Here is a 17,423-nt window from a genome sequence, read left to right as displayed (position 1 = left end):
CTGAAGGCAAACAAAATTCACAGACAATAGCTTCTGCGGTTTACATCGGACTAGAAGTTAAAAGTAACTATCTTAATTATAAACTAACCTAGAATAGTAATGATCGAAACAGGGTAAAACCAATACATTTTGTTTCTTTATTTCAAAATAGAGTGATTATAAATACATTCTTGTTATATTTCCTTCCCAACTCTTTGGATGCAACCAAAAAAAAAAATAAATCTCACTGTGCTCATTTCATACAGTATCGATGTACAAATCATGCAAAAGATATTATAGATATTATACCACCATCAAGTTCTGGACGCGTTTTGTTGCTTCTGAAACATTTTTTAACATTATTCACAAGGCCATGCCTTTTATAATTTATATCATCATTATGGCTTTTTTCAAAAAAAAGAATTTAAAAAAGATTTTTATACTAGATTTCTATACTATTGTCAATCTTGAACACTAAATGCAAACCAGAAATCATCTAATGGTCTTGTGTTCTTGCGCCATGGTAATTGCTTTCTGATAAAACTGCACAAATTTTTTCTTTTTCAAAGAAACAATAACACTTTATTGATTTTATTTAAAAACGGAAACTCCTTTATAATACAATGAGGACAACAGATTATGTTAACACCTTCACTGATTTAGTTTATGTCTATGGGTCTTAACAGCCATTTTACAAGCATGGCCACTCAAACCAATATAACGAACAGGTAGATTTGTTAAGCCACATCCGAAGAGCCACCTTCCCAGACAGACTGGCCATAGATTTGAATGGACATTACACTAAAACTGCTGTGCAGACACATACACTGTTTCAAAACATGGAGGGAATAAACTGATATTAAGGTTGTCATTCAAAGTAACAGTTTCACAGAAATATAGTGTTTTTCCAACTTCTGCATTCTTCACTCACACTATTATGCCTACATATTGCACCATATAAGTAAAACACTTACGAACAATTTGTACAGGAAGGTCCAGATTGTGCAACCTTAATTGATGCTGGTGAACCTACACTCAACTGCATAATCCCAAAACAATCACCGGGCTCTACGTATTATACACAATGTTTCTGAGCTGGCTTTTTTTGAAGTCAACGACAAAACTCTACCTAAGCCACACTCTTGGGCAGGTGTTTCATTATTAGCTCACGAATAGTACATCTGCACATGATTTAGGTTGAGTTTAAACGCTTTACTGGATTGGGACTTCAATGAGCAGGAAAATCTGATCCAGTGCAACGGTCAGCGTAACGGTTCAGTTCTTCCTCGTTTGATCAGCAAATAGAAGACCTCACCACAAAAAACCCCAACAAAACAAAAAAACCAACCAAACAAAAAAAACAAACCAAAAAAACCACACAACAAAACAAAGAAAACCCTCAATTTTTTAACTGAGGAAGGTACGATCATTCATCATTGTTCTTTTAAGTCAGGGCAACACGAGTCATAAGCACATCAGTTTTAACATCACTTAAAAGTATTAGCTTATTCGCTATTTTTAATATTTTTAACACACGCCTCTTGAGAGAAGGGTATGGGACATGACAGTCTCTGACAATGCACTGAAGCGTGTTAGATGCCTTATGCTTTGGCAAATCCCCGTCAATCTTGACACATCCTCACAGCCACGCAGCACTGTGCGGAACCGGCACGGTGACCCATCACTCTCAGCCTACTGATGGAACCATTCTAGTCTCTCGCGGCATTGCATCTCTAACGCTCCTCAATCCACAGGCTCTTGATGCAATAAGCTCAAATGTTCTTATTCAAGCCTTGGCCATGTATTGCATCATTGGGCAACCAAGAACTTTTTATGCTAGAAATGCGTATACGTAGTATCCATGTCCTGAAAATCCCTGTTACATCCTGAATAAAGTCAATTATTGTGCACGGACAGCAGCAGCTTTTTGAAAGAAACTCAGCCGTTAATTTATCTGTTATAATTTTATTATCTGAAGTTATATATATACTTTGTAGAATGGAGAAAAATAATAAAACCCTCTTTCTAAGTTACAAGAGCATAAACAACCATCTGAAAGTAGAAAATTTTGTCTTATTTTGCTTTCTCTTAAATCAAGAAGTGCGTTTTTTTTTTTTTTTGGTAAACTTAGTTAAAAATATACTGCAGGCTGTTTGCCAAGTATCATTCCAGAATAAAAATTTCACAGCAGTGTCATAAAGCCCTGAAATTAGAGGTTTATAATGGAAATAGCTGACATAGCCTTCTCCACAGTATTATTACTGGGTCTTGCTGTAATATTTGCTAGTTCCAAATTCATGAAAAACATTCATGTTTCTACCTTACTAATCTTAATTGATTTATGTATTGATTATAAAAGGTGGGAGGGAAGGTTCTGGAAGCAAAGGATACAGAGGGCCTTATCCAAAGCTCACTGAAATTAATGAAAAAATTCCTTTTCGAGTCAAACAATTTTTCTTAATCTCATAGTATAGATTTGCTGTATGATGCTTTACCAATATATCTCCATTTTCATCTCAAGATACCATCTATCAGTGAGATACAGTGGGAATTTTCCATTCTCCTGACTTTTTTTTTTCCTAGTTATTCAGATTCAGCTTTCACAAAGGCAAGTTTTTACTCTCTAGATATGAGCGACACAATACTCTGAACTGAGACCACTATATTCATTTTACACTGTGGTTTTAAATAGACATGATTTGCCATATTGTTCACTGTTCTGATCATTTTTTTTCTGACAGCAGCCAGACAGATAATAAGAACAGAAAACTTATGCATATACAATTAAAATATTACCCTTACCATGAATTCCTGTAAATACTTGTAGTGAAAACTATTTAGATTAAGCTGTAGAACCCTGAAAAGCAAGACAACTGATGGCAAATAACTGCCTGAGACACAATACTAAAAAACTAGTGAATCTATTTTAAAATGCACCATTGGTAACAAATCTGAAATAAGATAATATGCTAATTTCACAAGAATAGTACAGAACAATTTTATTATTATTATATCTGATCACTTAATTCTGGATAATTCTACACATTACAGCCCCAGTTTCTGTTTGGTATATTGTTCTGTTTTTATTTATACTGAATGATTAATGTATTGTGATCAGGAAAACAAGTCAGGCATATTAAATACATATTAAGGAGTACATATTTTTCCTATTTAGTATACAAAGTATTTCATAAATATGAATTATATTACAAAAATAATTTCTGCTACGCTCACACAGTAAGCACTTTGACAATTTTGGACAACCTGTTGGGGTTGCAAGTGTTTCACGTAACTGAGAAGGAACTCTAGTTTTAATTGGAGATGAGTCTTACAACAGATTCTGCATAAACATCAAATATTTTCTTCAGATGCCACAAATACTGCAGAAGTCAGTCTGAACTATTTTCTTTCTTTTTTTTTTTTAATTTTATGTATAGACAGGTATGCTTCAAGTGGTCAAATTTATTTCATAGTATGTAATGCATGGTATATTTTAAACAAATATTTGCACAATTTAACATTATAATTCCAGTGGTTTCAAGATGCAGGCCATAAATGTAACCAATTTACACATACTATCGAATGTTCTCTCTTTGCATGCTTGTTACTTTTCAGATAATCTTTAAATAGTGCCATTACAACACCACAAATCAAAGGATTACTCCAGTTCCACCAACTTAAATCCACGTGCAGGATGACGGACCCAGCTGAGGTACAAATACCAGTACCAGGTTTCTTGTGTTTGCTCTAACAAATCACAAGGAGACGATGGTTTTGCATTTAAGGTACAAAACATATATGCCTCTTGAGGTTAAATTCAGTGTAACGTGTATAAAGCATCCCTTTGGCAATAGAGTTTGCAGTATCCCTACAGGATTCCACAGGGCATGAGCTTTATGGAGTAAAATCTATTAAGGAAATTCTCCTCTACTTGACAAATCATATGCAGCTACAGTTAATCAGACACCCTTGGATACACCTGCCTCTATGCCTATCAATATAATATAGTATTTGGAAGTTAAAAGTCAACAAAAGGCACTTTCATCATTAAATAAATGTCCTCTGTAGGCAATAAGATTGCATGACCTATATTTTATTCAAAGCTGTTTGTTCTTCAAGGACTTGCAGGTAGTCAGGTGAACCTTGAAGTTTAGCTTTTAGTTCAAAATACTCACTTTTTCTTTGTTCTACTACAATTTTACTATGATTACCACCTATTAGAGATTTCTTGGTTTTTTTGTCCTGTTGTTTCTCTGGATAACGTATTTCAAAGCCACTGACCCCTATGCTGTTGTATTCTTTTTTACTTTCAAGAAAGTTTTGAATAAATACATTAGAATCCCTCCCAGGGAATAACTCATCCAGTTCATCGATTGTGCTAAGTCTTTTTCTGGTATCCACATGCAATAAATCTTTCTCCTTGTCATTAATATTTCTCAGAATGACTTTTTGCCCTGGTGGGTCAGCAAACGTGAAGCCCGTTTCAGACTCTTTTAAGCCACAGGTATGACTTTTGCTCATCTGCTCAATGGTTTGAGGAATGAAGGCTTCTGCACCTAGTCCATCTTTTTTGTTTGACTTGTGATCGTGCTTTCTTAGCTGCAGTTGCATAGAACTGCATTCTTGATTTCCAATCCCTTCATGCTTTACAGTTGGTTTTTTGTTGCGCCGAAGCACAAAAACAAGAAGACAAAAAGCAACAAACACTGTTAAAATAAGCACAACTAATATGCTTAAGATTAGGATGGACAACGGAACTGGGCCACCAGGAGGACTCCGAACTGGTCCCAGCGGTGTCGTAAAAGTAACAGCGGGCATAGGACTAGTGAACAGAGCAGATGGCTTATTTAAAAGTTTAGGACAGAGGATCTCATTTTTCAGAGACTTAAGCTCAATGTTAGCAAACTGTACAGGTGTTTCACATTTCAATTCCTTCACCACAATACCTTCATTTAGCTTTTCAAGCCACAGTTTTAAAGCAACTAAATCACAAGTGCAGTCCCATGGATTACCTTCCAGATCAATTTGTGTAAGAGATTTTAGCTGATCAAGAACGCCACTTACAGGTAAGTACATGAAATGATTGTTCCTCAGATTCAGTCTAGCAAGTGGTGCACCAGCAAAAATGTACGCTGGCAAGCTTCGTAGAAGATTGTTGTTCAGGTAGAGCAACTGCAAATTTGGCATTAAGTCAAAGGTGCCCGCTAGGATTTCTTTGATAACATTGTATTCCAAATACAGATACTGCAAGTTGTGGAGGCCAGCAAACATTTCTGGGCTCAGACGCTCTATCTGATTGCCATTGAGATACAATCTCCGTAAATTTGTAAGGTTGCGGAAAACTTCTCCTTTGATCACTGAAATCCGATTGCTGCCTAAATGTAGCAAATCCAGCCCCTCAAACTCAACGAAATCTGTAGTGTCCACATCCTTAATATAATTGCCGTTTACATGCAGTTTCTTGGCATTTAAAGGTTTTGGTACGAGTTCAGCCATTGACTCTATATTTCTTTCTTGGCAATTTACACTTAATCCCAAGTCTGAAGGATGTGTTTTGCAAACACAGGGGACTGGACAAGGAGTTAAAGGAGGCACCCTGGTCTGGTAAAATACGATTTGACTGAGATTGCGATTAGATAGTGCTTTGCCTGCTACTATCCCCGAGATCTTTGAAGGATTTGTAGTCTTGGGAGGCTTGGTGACTAATCTGTGCACTGATGTTTGAGTGGTGTGGCCGTTGGGTGTGCTGTAACCAGGCTCCAGCTGCAACGGAGGCAGAATGCGCACGTCAAAATCACTCCCCGTCCCCATGGAGCACAGCTCTTGCTTGTTGGTTTCTTTCAGGAGCCTTCCATACAAGTCACTGGGGGTTTCACAGATAGCTTCTCCAATGTAGATGTTATAGGGCATGTTCTCCAGCCACGCTTTCAAAGGCAACAAATCACAAGTACAATTCCAGGGGTTGTCTTCCAGCTGCAATTCAACAATTCGCCCAATGTGTTCCAGAACTCCAATGTATGGAAGCTTCTGTATTCGATTCCCTCGTATATCCAGATGGGTTAGAGAAGCAAATCGAAAAATGTTATCGGGAAGGAACGAAATCAGATTGTCATTAAGGATCAGGACTTTCAGCTTGTGAAGCTTATTGAAGGCTCCCCGTTCAATAAACTTGATTAAATTGTAGTCAGCTTGGAGATACTCCAAGTTCTCTATGCCAAGGAAAGTGTCAGCTCGGAGAATCTTTAATTCATTGTTGTTCAGGTGCAACTGTTTTAATGCACTAAGACCCATAAAGGCCCCTCCCTCAATGTTCTGCAACTTATTATTACCCAGCTGCAAGGACACTGCATGTGTAAAATTAAGAAAGGTATTTGGATATAGAATAATTAGCAGGTTGTTTTGAAAGTTGAGGTGGTAAAAATTAGACCATGGTGGTTTAAGCTGATTTGGTCTGTAGACTGCAACCTTCTCACAGTTGACATAGAGTACATTCTCAACCGACACACAGGAGCAAACATTGCAAATTTCCACAGATATATCAGCATCTGCAGTTGTAGAAGAAACTGGAGATGACAGAACCAGAAAGAGCCACAGAAACATCTTCTTGTGATCAGCAAGCAACCTTAGGCTCCTGAACAAAGATAAAGAATCTAAAGAAGAAAGAAGGAAAGAAAAAAGAAAACGTTTTTCAGTTGTCATTGCTCCAAAACGTCATTTGGGTTAAAAATTGTATTCCACTGAGCTACTGTACCTGCCAAGGATTATAGATAAACTACAAGCACTGAATTTAAAATAACATGAAAGATTTTAACAACCAAACAAATACACGGGAGCCAGAATGATTTCAAATACAGAATGTAAATCTCTGTAGACAAACACAAATAACTCTGAGGTCTGTCAAATATATTTCTCTCTCTTGTACATGCCAAACATGCATAACTAACAAAGTAAAATAACCAAAGGAGATTCCAATTTTATGCATATTTACTCTCTTCAATCCTGCACTGCTCATATGTTGCCGTGCATTTCAGGGATATTAAACACAAATGCTGATGTTATGCATGCCCAAACATCTGCGTTGGGCTAGCACAATATAGAAAGGATGAAGATGCAGACACAAAAAAGCAATGTCAATACTCAACATATGTATGTATAGCATCAATGCACACAGATTATCACTATGATAATAGTGAGCTTCACTCAAGGGATACACAGGCATGCACACACATTGTTTCTGTCACTTATTATACCTAGGTGGTAAACTGATCGGAGAAATACAATGAACTATCCACAAAACAAATTAAGAAGATCATCTCTGGGTTACCAGTGGAAGCACACAGATATGGAAGAAGCATGCACAGGCACACAGCCCCCATCCCCAGGGAGAATACCACCACCCTGACTTGCAGGGCAAAACAAAGTCAAAATTCACCAGCCTGACACCACTGAAACATGAAAAGAACTTATTTTTGTTAAATACAAATTATGTAATTTGTTCTTATCCCTGCACTGATACAGAGGTGGCTTTCAAGAACCCTTCACTTATAGTCAGGCCAGCTGAGCTGCCATTTTTTACGCAGAACTGGAGCCACAGCATTTCCTCTGAGTTTGAAAGTAGCCTTTTTTAAAAAAAAAAAAAACAAAACAAAAAACAAAACCCAAATCAGTCAATAACCAATACATTGCTCTCCCCACCTTCCCCATTCCCCAACTTGTCCCTTTCATTTCCTGCTGTGGGAAGCCACCGACTTGGCAGGAGGGAGCCAGGATGGAAGTGGAGAAAGCAGGAGCCAGCTGGAGGGAGGAGAATCGGGCTGGAGGGAGCCGCAAGGAGGGGAGGATGCGCCGGGGGACCTGGAAGGGAGGGCAGAGGAGGGATCAGGGAGGAAGGAAGGGAGGACAGAAGGACAAGAGGGAGAGGGAAAGCTGAGAGGAGGCAAGGAAGGAAGAGGGGAGGGGATGGCTGAAGGGGTCAAGGAGGCCGCGGAGAGGGACCACGGGGAGAGAGGGAGCGGAGCAGCCAGCAGGCTCCCGACCCCGGCCGCGGCGAGCGAGCCCACAGAGGCAGCGCGATGCCCCCGTGCCCCCACCGCTCCCTCTCCCTCCCCGTCCCAGGCACCTTCCACCCTGCCTCGCCCACGCTCGAGTCCCCTCTTCTTCCTCAGCCCCGGGGCCCCGGCCGGTGCCGGCCGGGCACACTGCGGGCGCTGCGCGGGGCTGGCGGCGGGTCGGCGAGCCCGGCCAGGAGTGCAGGCGCTACCGCAATTTTTTGCCGCAACCGGCTCGGCTGGTGCCGGCTCCCCTCTGTCGTGGGCGCCCCGTCGCCCTCTGCCTCCCGGCGGGGGAAGGCAGGGGGGAAGGCTGGAGGGACACGGGCGCAGACACACCGCCCGCACATGCCGGCTGGGAACGGGCACAGCGCGGCGATGCAGCCCGGCATCCCTCCCACCCTCCCTTTGCAACGAGACACAACCGCGGTCCCCGCCGACAAACGCTCCCCCCACCCCGGCACCGTTGCAAAGTCCAGCCCGCAGCACATTCGCACACCCCCTTCCCCCGGCCCCACTGCACAGATCCTGCCCCCCCCGTCCCTCCCACACCTCCACCGGCTTATCCGGGCCGCCCGGACCCGGTCCCTCCGCTCGCCCGCTCCCCCGCAAAGGATGGGAGCGGGCAGCGCTGCGCCGGGTGCCGCTGGCCCGGGGCTCCGGGAGGCGGCCGGCTGGCGGGGAGAGGCGAGCGCGATGGCAGAGTGGCTCCGGCAGGAAGCCCCTGTCGCCTTGGCTTCTCCCCCCCGCCCCCCCACCCTTTAAAATAACAGCAGTAATTATAATAGCAATAAAACCAAAACCTTCGGAATAATTAAAAGACATTAAAACGCCAACGTAAACGCAGCCCTGCCGTGTCCCCCCTCCCCGCCCGCACTCACACGCCCGGCAGGGCGGCCGGCCGCCCCCAGCGATGCTCCCGGCGGTGCTCCGCGGCGAGCCCGGCACCGTCCCTACCTCGGCGGCCGGGGTCGCCGCGGCCCCGCTCCGCTGCGCTCCGCCGCTCTCCCCGCGAGGTCTCGCCTCCGGCAGCTCCGCGCAGGCACCGAGCGGCGGGGGCAGCCGGTCGCCCGCCCGGGCGAGCACCCCTGGCGAGGCGAAGCCCGGCTCTGCAGTACCCCGCCGGGCTCCGCCGCATGCAGCAACCGCTTCGCCGAGCCCTGCCCCGACACCGCGGTCCCCCGCGCACACGCGGGGAGAGGATCCCTCTGCAGACGGGCGCCCGCTCCCATCGCACTGCTCTCGCCCACCCCCCGCACGCAGAGAGCCCCCTCCCCTTCGCCACACGCACACACAGAGGCACGCACGCACCAGGCGCCGGGGCGCTGCTTTGGAGGGGAAGGAGACGCCGCTCCGGGGGAGCCACCCCAGCCCGCCGCTACCGCGAAAGCCTGTCCGCACGCCTGCAGGCGCCGCGCCGCCGTTACCTTTCCCGGGGAGATGCCGAGCTGCGCCCCCGCGGAACTCAAGCGGGTGCTGCGGGGCGGGAGGCGCCCCCCGGGCCGGCGAGAGCGGCGGGGCCCCGGTGCCGCGGCGGGGCTGCCATGGGCGGCGCGCGGCAGCTACAAGTGCAGCCCCGGGCACAGCCGGGACGGGGCCATCCCGCCCCCGCTCGCCCGCCCGGCCAGCGCCTGGCTGCGCGCCGCTGAGCACCGCGGCCGGGAGCAGCGGAGCGGGGGCAGGAAAGGGAAGAAAAGAAAGGACTCTTCCCCCCCTCTTTTCTGACGATCTTCCTCCCCTTTCCTTCCTCCCCCCCCCCTTGAAACAAAAGTAGAGGTGGAAACTGAGTGGGCAGGATGGTAACATTTGCTGCATAAATGTGAATTGCAATTATGGAACAAAATCGCTGTGAGGAGACATACCCGACCCGTTCTTAAGACAACACAGCTATTTGTGTATCTCATTCTTTGTGGTAAGGTGAAATTCCTCCTCTGCTTAGGTAACAGCTGCAGTCTCATGAAAAAAATCCTCTAATGTTATGCACTTGTGCAAAACAGATTCTGCTAATTAAGAACTCCTATTTACCTTTCATAATATACTTTAAAATGGTAATGAATACCCCCAAACAAGGTGACATTTCTTTCCAAGGCAGAGGAGTCAGTTAACCAAATGAAATCTTGCAAGGGGAGTTCAACTGCTTTTCCGTGGCTGTGAATGCTAACATAATTCAGTTAGAAAACTGTTTATGTATTGCACACATACCAGTTGTGAGTGCTAGGTCTGGGCAGCAAATATCAGGGAATGGAAAACAGCAACTGCTTTCTTCATTTAGAGAAATTAAATAAATAGCTTGTTCCGAAGGCTGACTGCATCTAATTGAAATAATTTCAGACTGTTATTTTGCATTATGTGGATAGACTAATACCTGAAAACAAATGCAGCTGAGACATAAAAAATTTGCATATCACAACAGAACTGAAAGTGATCTGTGATTAATATTCAGCCAATTAAAAACTGAAATCTTTTAAACGTAAACTCTCCCAATTACTAAACCATTAACAAAGCACCGCTCATATAAAAGGAAATGCATGCATATAACGGGCCCAGTTTAGAAGCGTCTGAAGATAGTTTAAGATGAGGTTTCCAAATTATTTAAATGAATTTATGGAATAGAGAGCAAAGGTCTGGAATAAAATTCATTTAGGAAGATACCTGTTTTATAAAGCTATTTTAACAACAGGCACAGAAATGCAGGTGTAAAGATCAAGGTGCCAGTTTTGTTTAACCAGCTACATTAAGCTGGATGTTAAACTAATTCCTTGCTTATTTAGTAGGTGAAAGAGCATACAGACAGTATCAAAGACAGATCACTACTCCCACCACCATTGGAACAGCCGCTTGGAGACCGAATGAAAAATCAAACAAGCAGCATAACAAAAGATTATATTTTAACCAAGTAAACCGTGAAATGAGTAAGTATTTTAGAGAACTGAAATTGCACTATAACTAAATAATTGCTGATGTTTCTATGATAAGTGGCTATTGACAATGACATATGTTTATGGTGTTGTAGAACTTATCTGAGAAGGAAACTTAGTTATGCAAGACAATTTCATTATTAGGGTTTTAGTATGTCGTATTTTTATATTTATTTCTAATTTACAGTCACAAAAAATAACTCCTCCTCCAAATCTCATTTAAGTGGTTTCTAAGCTACTTGTCCTAACCTACAACATGTCAAACTCACTACGATTTAGGTTTATATGTCAGGACAACAAACCAAACCAAACCGAGGATATTTTTAAAGTATAACAAGCTTAAGCACAAGCTTAAGGTCAAGACTGTGATCCATGACAACGGCATGCCTAAGAGTCACTTTAAAGGGTTACATCCTAGAATCACGTGGTTGTAGCCCTTTCTTTGAGATCTAGCTAAAAGTTTTGTCACCATCAGTAGAAATTTTCTGTGTAGCTTGATGGTAGATAGTAATTGGAAGACAGCCGAGACAGAAAGGGCAAGTTGGATTATCTGGTCTGGTTCCCTGAAGTTTACAAGATTACTTCAGGCTACACACCATGCCCATTATTGTCATCTCTAACCTTTTCTTAAATTTCTTGCTGTGATGGAACCTCATTCATCTCCCTTGATTTTTTTTCTTTGTCTATCTGTTGTTTGCCACAGGAGCGTGTATTTTTCCTTCTTCAGTTTAGCAAAAGGAGAGCAAAAGCTAACAAGAAGATAGATTAGTAACACAATTTTCTGCACATAGAAGTATCTGAGGAAAAAGTAGAAATGTGAGATATACTACTTCCCACCCGAAGAGACACACACAGGGTGTCATTTGGTAACGGTACAATTATCTTATCAATAATGCCATTACCATATCTAAGCAGAAGTTCTTGGGAGAGAAAGGTAATTTTTACTCTTGGTTACTCAAATTCATAATGCAATCTGCTCAGAAATTATAGAAGCCTATTTACATTTTGTTTCCTTTCACATTTTTGTGAGAGCTTCTAAACAACACTTCTCAACACACGGGCATGCTTGGTCACCTACCTCTCCCAGTTTAATTATGGGCTCAGGAACTTGAGACTGAAATTGTGCTTTATGTGGGTTCAGAATCTGCCAGGAGAAAAACCTTCCTGTAGCAGAATGACTGAAATGCAGAGGCCGGACGAGATGCTGAATCTACCGCTCACAGCTGGAAACCTTGGAGAGCATTTCCTCAAGCTGTTCAGCACACATGCAAATAAGACTTCAGCTGAAGTTGAGCGGAGTTCTGCACAGTAAGTTGCTTCATTTTTTCATCCACAGTAATTTTCTGAGTGTCCTGGTTTGAGGTAAAACAGAACCAATGAGAAATGAACTGATAGGAAACAGGAGCTAAACGTCCTACTCATCCCTAGGCATTTCCAAGTACAATTTAAGATACAGTAGCTGAGCTCAGGCTGCATGTGAATACATAAGCAGCGGGGAGGAGGTGTCTTTCATACAATTGCCAACGCCCTACCTTTATGCTACCTACGGATGCTTGGGCATCCTAAACGCGTTTCCGCAGGCACTGAGTTGCACCGTTCTGCTCTCTCTCCAGGTTGTCTGTTGTCATCCTCAATAGGAAATAAGGGTTAGTCCCCGATAGTTTGACCTAACTGGAGATACTGATGGCCCACACCCCCATGGCTCTTGAAATCAGAAGATCAAGACAAGAAAATGGTATCGCCGTGACCGCCACAGGAGCATGCTTTCCTTGCTCACGTGCTGACATCTGTACTGGCCAGCTGTGAGCAGGCCTTGTGCACCGAGCTGCCAAAAACACACCTGGGAGAGCAGCAGCATGCACACAAATGTATTTGGGTTGCTCTCTTTGAAAAGGTACATGCCGGGATTAGAAAATCGTATAAAAAGTCTCCAGAAATTAATGGGGATCTCTTTGGATCAGACTATTTTACAATTATTATGTGAGCACTACATGTTATTCCTTCTGTTTCCCAAAGAACGATAAAAATAGCCCAAAAGTTAACATTGTGGCCCTTCACACAGGGCCCAGGTAGAGAAGAAGAAACAGTTCTGTTTGAACACATGGAAAGCTGGTTAACAATTCTTTGAATAGGAAAGCAAAGGTTTGTGTGGACTCTGTCTGTTTCTGGAGTTTCCACGGTTAAACAATTTTTGTTTAACAAGACTACAAGATGTTTCTGCTCCCAGATAAATCAGTAACAACTGCCATACTCAGCAAACAACATCCGACACAGCAGAATACAACAATGACTGTGCAGCACTGTCTTTTAATAGGGCTTCAACTGATAGGACATAGCCTTCTGAGGAGAAAAAAAAAAAAAAGGCAATAACTCCACCCATTGTCCCTGTCTTGTATGTATTTTGCCAGATTGTCAGTCAGAAGAGGGGGAGGGAGAGCATCCTTGAAAACTCTGTACCTACCGGAGTGAGTCCTTGTATGTACACCTTTTAAAAAGTATAGTGTGATAAGAAACAGTGCAAGTCTGCGATACAGCGAAGACAGAACCACAGTGAGAGTACTGTGCTAAATAAAGTGGAAAAAGTGCTGTCAGGTATATGTCTCTGCTTGGATCCATGTTATTTCCACCTAACTTACTCCGTTTTATCCAGGAGCCCTCTTCAGTGGGCAACCCGTCACCTGCTCCAGGAAAGCATCACCTGAGAAAAACACTGAAATGGAATGCATGCCTTCAACAGGGATTGGCAGGGATTTTTCATTCCATCTTTTCCTACTCATTTGCAAGGAGTCGTTGTCTTGAATGTTCAATGAAGTGGGCATGCTGCTGGTAGCGGGTCGTCTGACTAATTCTCTTTGTAAACTCAGCTTGCGGGGTCCAGCTCATAACACCACTCTTGCCAGATTTTACTGTCAAGGCACAGTTGGTAGCCATTAATTTCACTCAATTGCAAGATGTCCAGTGTGGTCAGTACACCTTTGCTTATTTTCTTTCTCTGTGCTCATTTACCCAGGGGTCGTTCACCCTCCAGCTCACTGTCAGAGGCTAAAGCCAAGCTTGGCCCCTCCTGCCCCCTGAGACAACGAAAAGTGTGAAAACAGAAGACAAAGAAACTAATGAAAAAATGAACGGATGAAGAACTTACCTGGGATATTTTTCCATAAGGTGTACGATATAAGATTAAATGCAAAATCTAGAAGCAACTGCTGTTGTCCTACCCAAGTCTTTTGTGGAAACTACTCACTCAACTCATTTCTCAAGAAGAGAAATATATTTAGAATAAGGATTCCATGGTAGAAAACTCTGACATTATTGAATACACCGAATCATGAAATAACAATTCATCCTCTCTGAGTGAACGGCCTATTAACTGAATAAAAGAACTATGCCCATGTACTACAGAGAAAATGTAAAGAAATTTGACTGTGGTTGAAAATGATGGAGGATAGGAAAGAAAGAGGTACTCTAAAAAGGGGTGGAACGTATTGTGCTACAAGGCTTGTTTCTTTGTTTGCTCTTAATAACTTCATCTTCAACAGTGGAGCAGGGAAACCTTTTATGCCATGAATCCCATACCTGTTAGGCTTCTGGTCAGGATTGGTTGGGTTGAGGTCACTTGACATTAACAGAATGTGAATTTAGAATATTCTAATTTAAGTTCTCAGTCCTCCACATTTTCCTCACATGTGAGAGGACTCCTTATCACCTTCTGGAATTCCACAGACTTAAATGGGACTTCTCATGTGTATAAGGGTCAATGGTGTAACCCCCTCATTAAGCTACCTGCAAGCAGAAAAGTCTCTTTATTTTAGAAAGTTCAAGAATAAAGCTTACAATACAAGTATGATAAAAGACAATAAAATAATTGTCATTCAGTCTTTAGAATGGAAAAGTAAACTCTTTATTTTTGCTGAAGTTTAAGTTGCTGCTGGGTCTTGGATGAAGAGCTTCAAGCAGTGGCAGTGTGGAATAGGGAATGAGCACGGAGCAACTCGCCAGCTACTCTTGTCTCTTGTCACGCTGGGAGAGTCACTCCCCAACTACTGCAGTTCCTTTGCTTATCAGCTGAAAGACCACTGTGGTAGAACGAATAGGCATCTACAGAAGAAACCGCATGCTTTAGACTTGTTGCTTGATTTAGGGAACAAGTTACACTAGAGGGGAAATATCTGAAGTAAAATTAAGATATTGCATGGGTTTGCTCATTGCTCTACTTTAATCTGGTTTTGCTTCTGGGGTTTCTTTTGCAGCTGCCCTAATTTCCTTTACTTTTACATTTTCTACTAATTTCAATTAAGACCTCCATAGGCTCATGAGCTAACAGACTCTATTATTGTTTTTAAAAAAGCAGGCCCACACTATCTTTCCTGTTGCCTCCAGACTATTGCAAAGGAATGTAGGAACATGGTCTTTCAAGAAAGAGCAGAAACTGCAGCTACTTCAGTAACTGAGCGGTGACAGTTTTTTAACCTAATGATTGCACACCAGTGTTGATCTGATATAAAGTGGCTTCAGGGAAGGCATGCTGAAGCAGTAACCAAAAAAAAAAAGAAGAGATGTTTGCTTTTAACAACAAACATTTTGACACCATATCAAAATCATCCAGAAAGAGATTGTGCTTGAGATGGATGTCTTGCCCTCTTCAAGAATTTCAGCCGTGCCTGGGTGGAAGGGGGAATGTCCTCTCATTAACTGTCTGCCTCACATAATTGTCTCCAAGGCCTGAGCAGACAATCCAGACTGTTCCAAAAACAGGTAAAATGAAATCTTCCTCATCTTCGCAAAGGCTTAAGCACAGCAATATGTAGAGGCAGCTCTGCTGCATTCTTCACTGGATGGATGCACGAGGGAACAGGAGCTGAACCATCAAAAGGAAGATGGAAAAAAACAGAAATATCTTAAAAAATTTAAAGTTAGGTTTTAAAGTAGGTAAAATCATTATTTGGGGCAATGAAGTCTTTCAAATGATTTTTTTTTTTGTTTTTAAATTTCATACAGTTTACAAAGCGTATCAAAAGAAAGAGAATTCTGAGAACGTGACACAACTCACAACGTGTCCCAGCTTCAAGCTACATGACATGCCTGGCACCTACAGATAAAACCGAGATGGATGCTTAGAAAATAATGACACAGATGTAGGTACATAAGTAAGAAAGGCCAAGTTCTGCTCATTTTTATATTTATGGGGTGGTTTCATGAAAGAGGGAAGGACTAACTCTCTGTCCTCCCTGTTTCCCCTTGTCATGTCCCTGCTACCAGCCAACGGGTCTTGTCATACTCTTCCCTTGTGCCGTCTCTGGCACTTACTTGACCCTCCTTGAATCAACTCACTAACCTCAAAATAATGGATTTTTTTCTTCTCTCTGTTAGATTAGTTTTCAGCCAAATTAGTGAACTGAATTGGCTTATAAGGAGCTGCGGCATGTATCAAAGCAGGTGTATGATTAGCGGTGGGAGTACCCAGCCACTTACAGGGTGAGAGAGAGATGGGAGGAGGTATGAAGGGAGGATGAACTGGGCTAAACACACAGCAACAGGGTATGTTAAATGTTTCACAATGTCTTTTGTAGCTTCACAGTCATGTAAATTCAATTTTAATCAAAGTTTATATAGAAAAGTAAAGGAGAAAAGTAAACTTCTGCAGAGTTCCTTCTCTCCACTACAACAAGGTCTGGATTTTCTCACACTCGGGCCTTTTAACATTTTGAAGAGCAAAGATATCTTTTCTTCTCAAATGTCCATGAAATCTCATTTTCAGAAGAAACATTTATACATATTTACTACATAGTGAGAGAATCAAAGGCAAATTTATGTAAAAAGTCTAAACTGATGCCTGAATGATGGAGATGTAGTCTAAAGGAGAATTCTAGCTTTATTGGAATCCTCTTATGGCAAGAGGAAGATATGCTTGTAGACACATTCAGTATAACCAAAGAAATAAAGAACATTGTCTCTGCCTAATCTCAAGATCTAATACCCGAATACTCTTCTGGCATACAACATTTCAGGTCTTCTCCAAGGTGTGAAGTTATAACCTGCCAGACAAATCTGAATCCAGCATGCTCTGAACATAAGGGGAAATTTATTTTATGAAATGAGTGATCCATATATCAGTAAAGATATTCAGATATTCACATATCAATAACGTAAGTAAGAAGCATTGCAGAAGGATGAATAAGAAAAAACTGACGTATCATAACAGGGGACCCTAGCAGGGATCACGTTAAATAACCGAAGAACAGACTTGAGTGACTGGAAAGAGCAGCAGAAGGGATGGTTTTAGGAAGCTCGTACAGAGTTGGGAGGCTAGCTAGCAGTGCGTGAGTAATATTCATAGAGACCTTTATCCACTAATGGAACTGACAGAAGCTGACAATTATGACAACGGTAACGAACCTGTCTTATCTATTTTAAGACACCTTGTATGAAGAATTCAGGCAGAAAGAAAAAAAAAGGTTATTCTTTGGTTGGTTAAAATACC

The 17,423-nt window shown here is 42.4% G+C and overlaps 1 protein-coding gene across 1 annotated transcript; it reads right to left on the bottom strand.

The window, feature by feature from the left end:
* Positions 1-222: 222 nt before the first annotated feature.
* On the bottom strand, positions 223-9,561 carry SLITRK4 (SLIT and NTRK like family member 4). The gene is made up of 2 exons (XM_054215585.1): positions 9,455-9,561; positions 223-6,629 (listed from the first exon to the last, which is right to left on the bottom strand). The coding sequence occupies exon 2, from the start codon at positions 6,577-6,579 to the stop codon at positions 4,066-4,068; it is 2,514 nt and encodes an 837-aa protein (XP_054071560.1). The 5' UTR covers positions 6,580-6,629; positions 9,455-9,561; the 3' UTR covers positions 223-4,065.
* Between the last annotated feature and the right edge of the window lie 7,862 nt (positions 9,562-17,423).

Source organism: Rissa tridactyla, chromosome 9, assembly GCF_028500815.1.
Source record: "Rissa tridactyla isolate bRisTri1 chromosome 9, bRisTri1.patW.cur.20221130, whole genome shotgun sequence".
NCBI classification, from domain to species: domain Eukaryota; kingdom Metazoa; phylum Chordata; class Aves; order Charadriiformes; family Laridae; genus Rissa; species Rissa tridactyla.
The sequence above is the reverse complement of the archived record's forward strand: the minus strand, read 5'-3'. Positions and strand labels throughout refer to the sequence as shown.

Bases quoted from the DNA above. Each gene is read 5' to 3' on its own strand.
- SLITRK4 (XM_054215585.1), bottom strand. From the start codon at position 6,579: ATGTTTCTGTGGCTCTTTCTGGTTCTGTCATCTCCAGTTTCTTCTACA.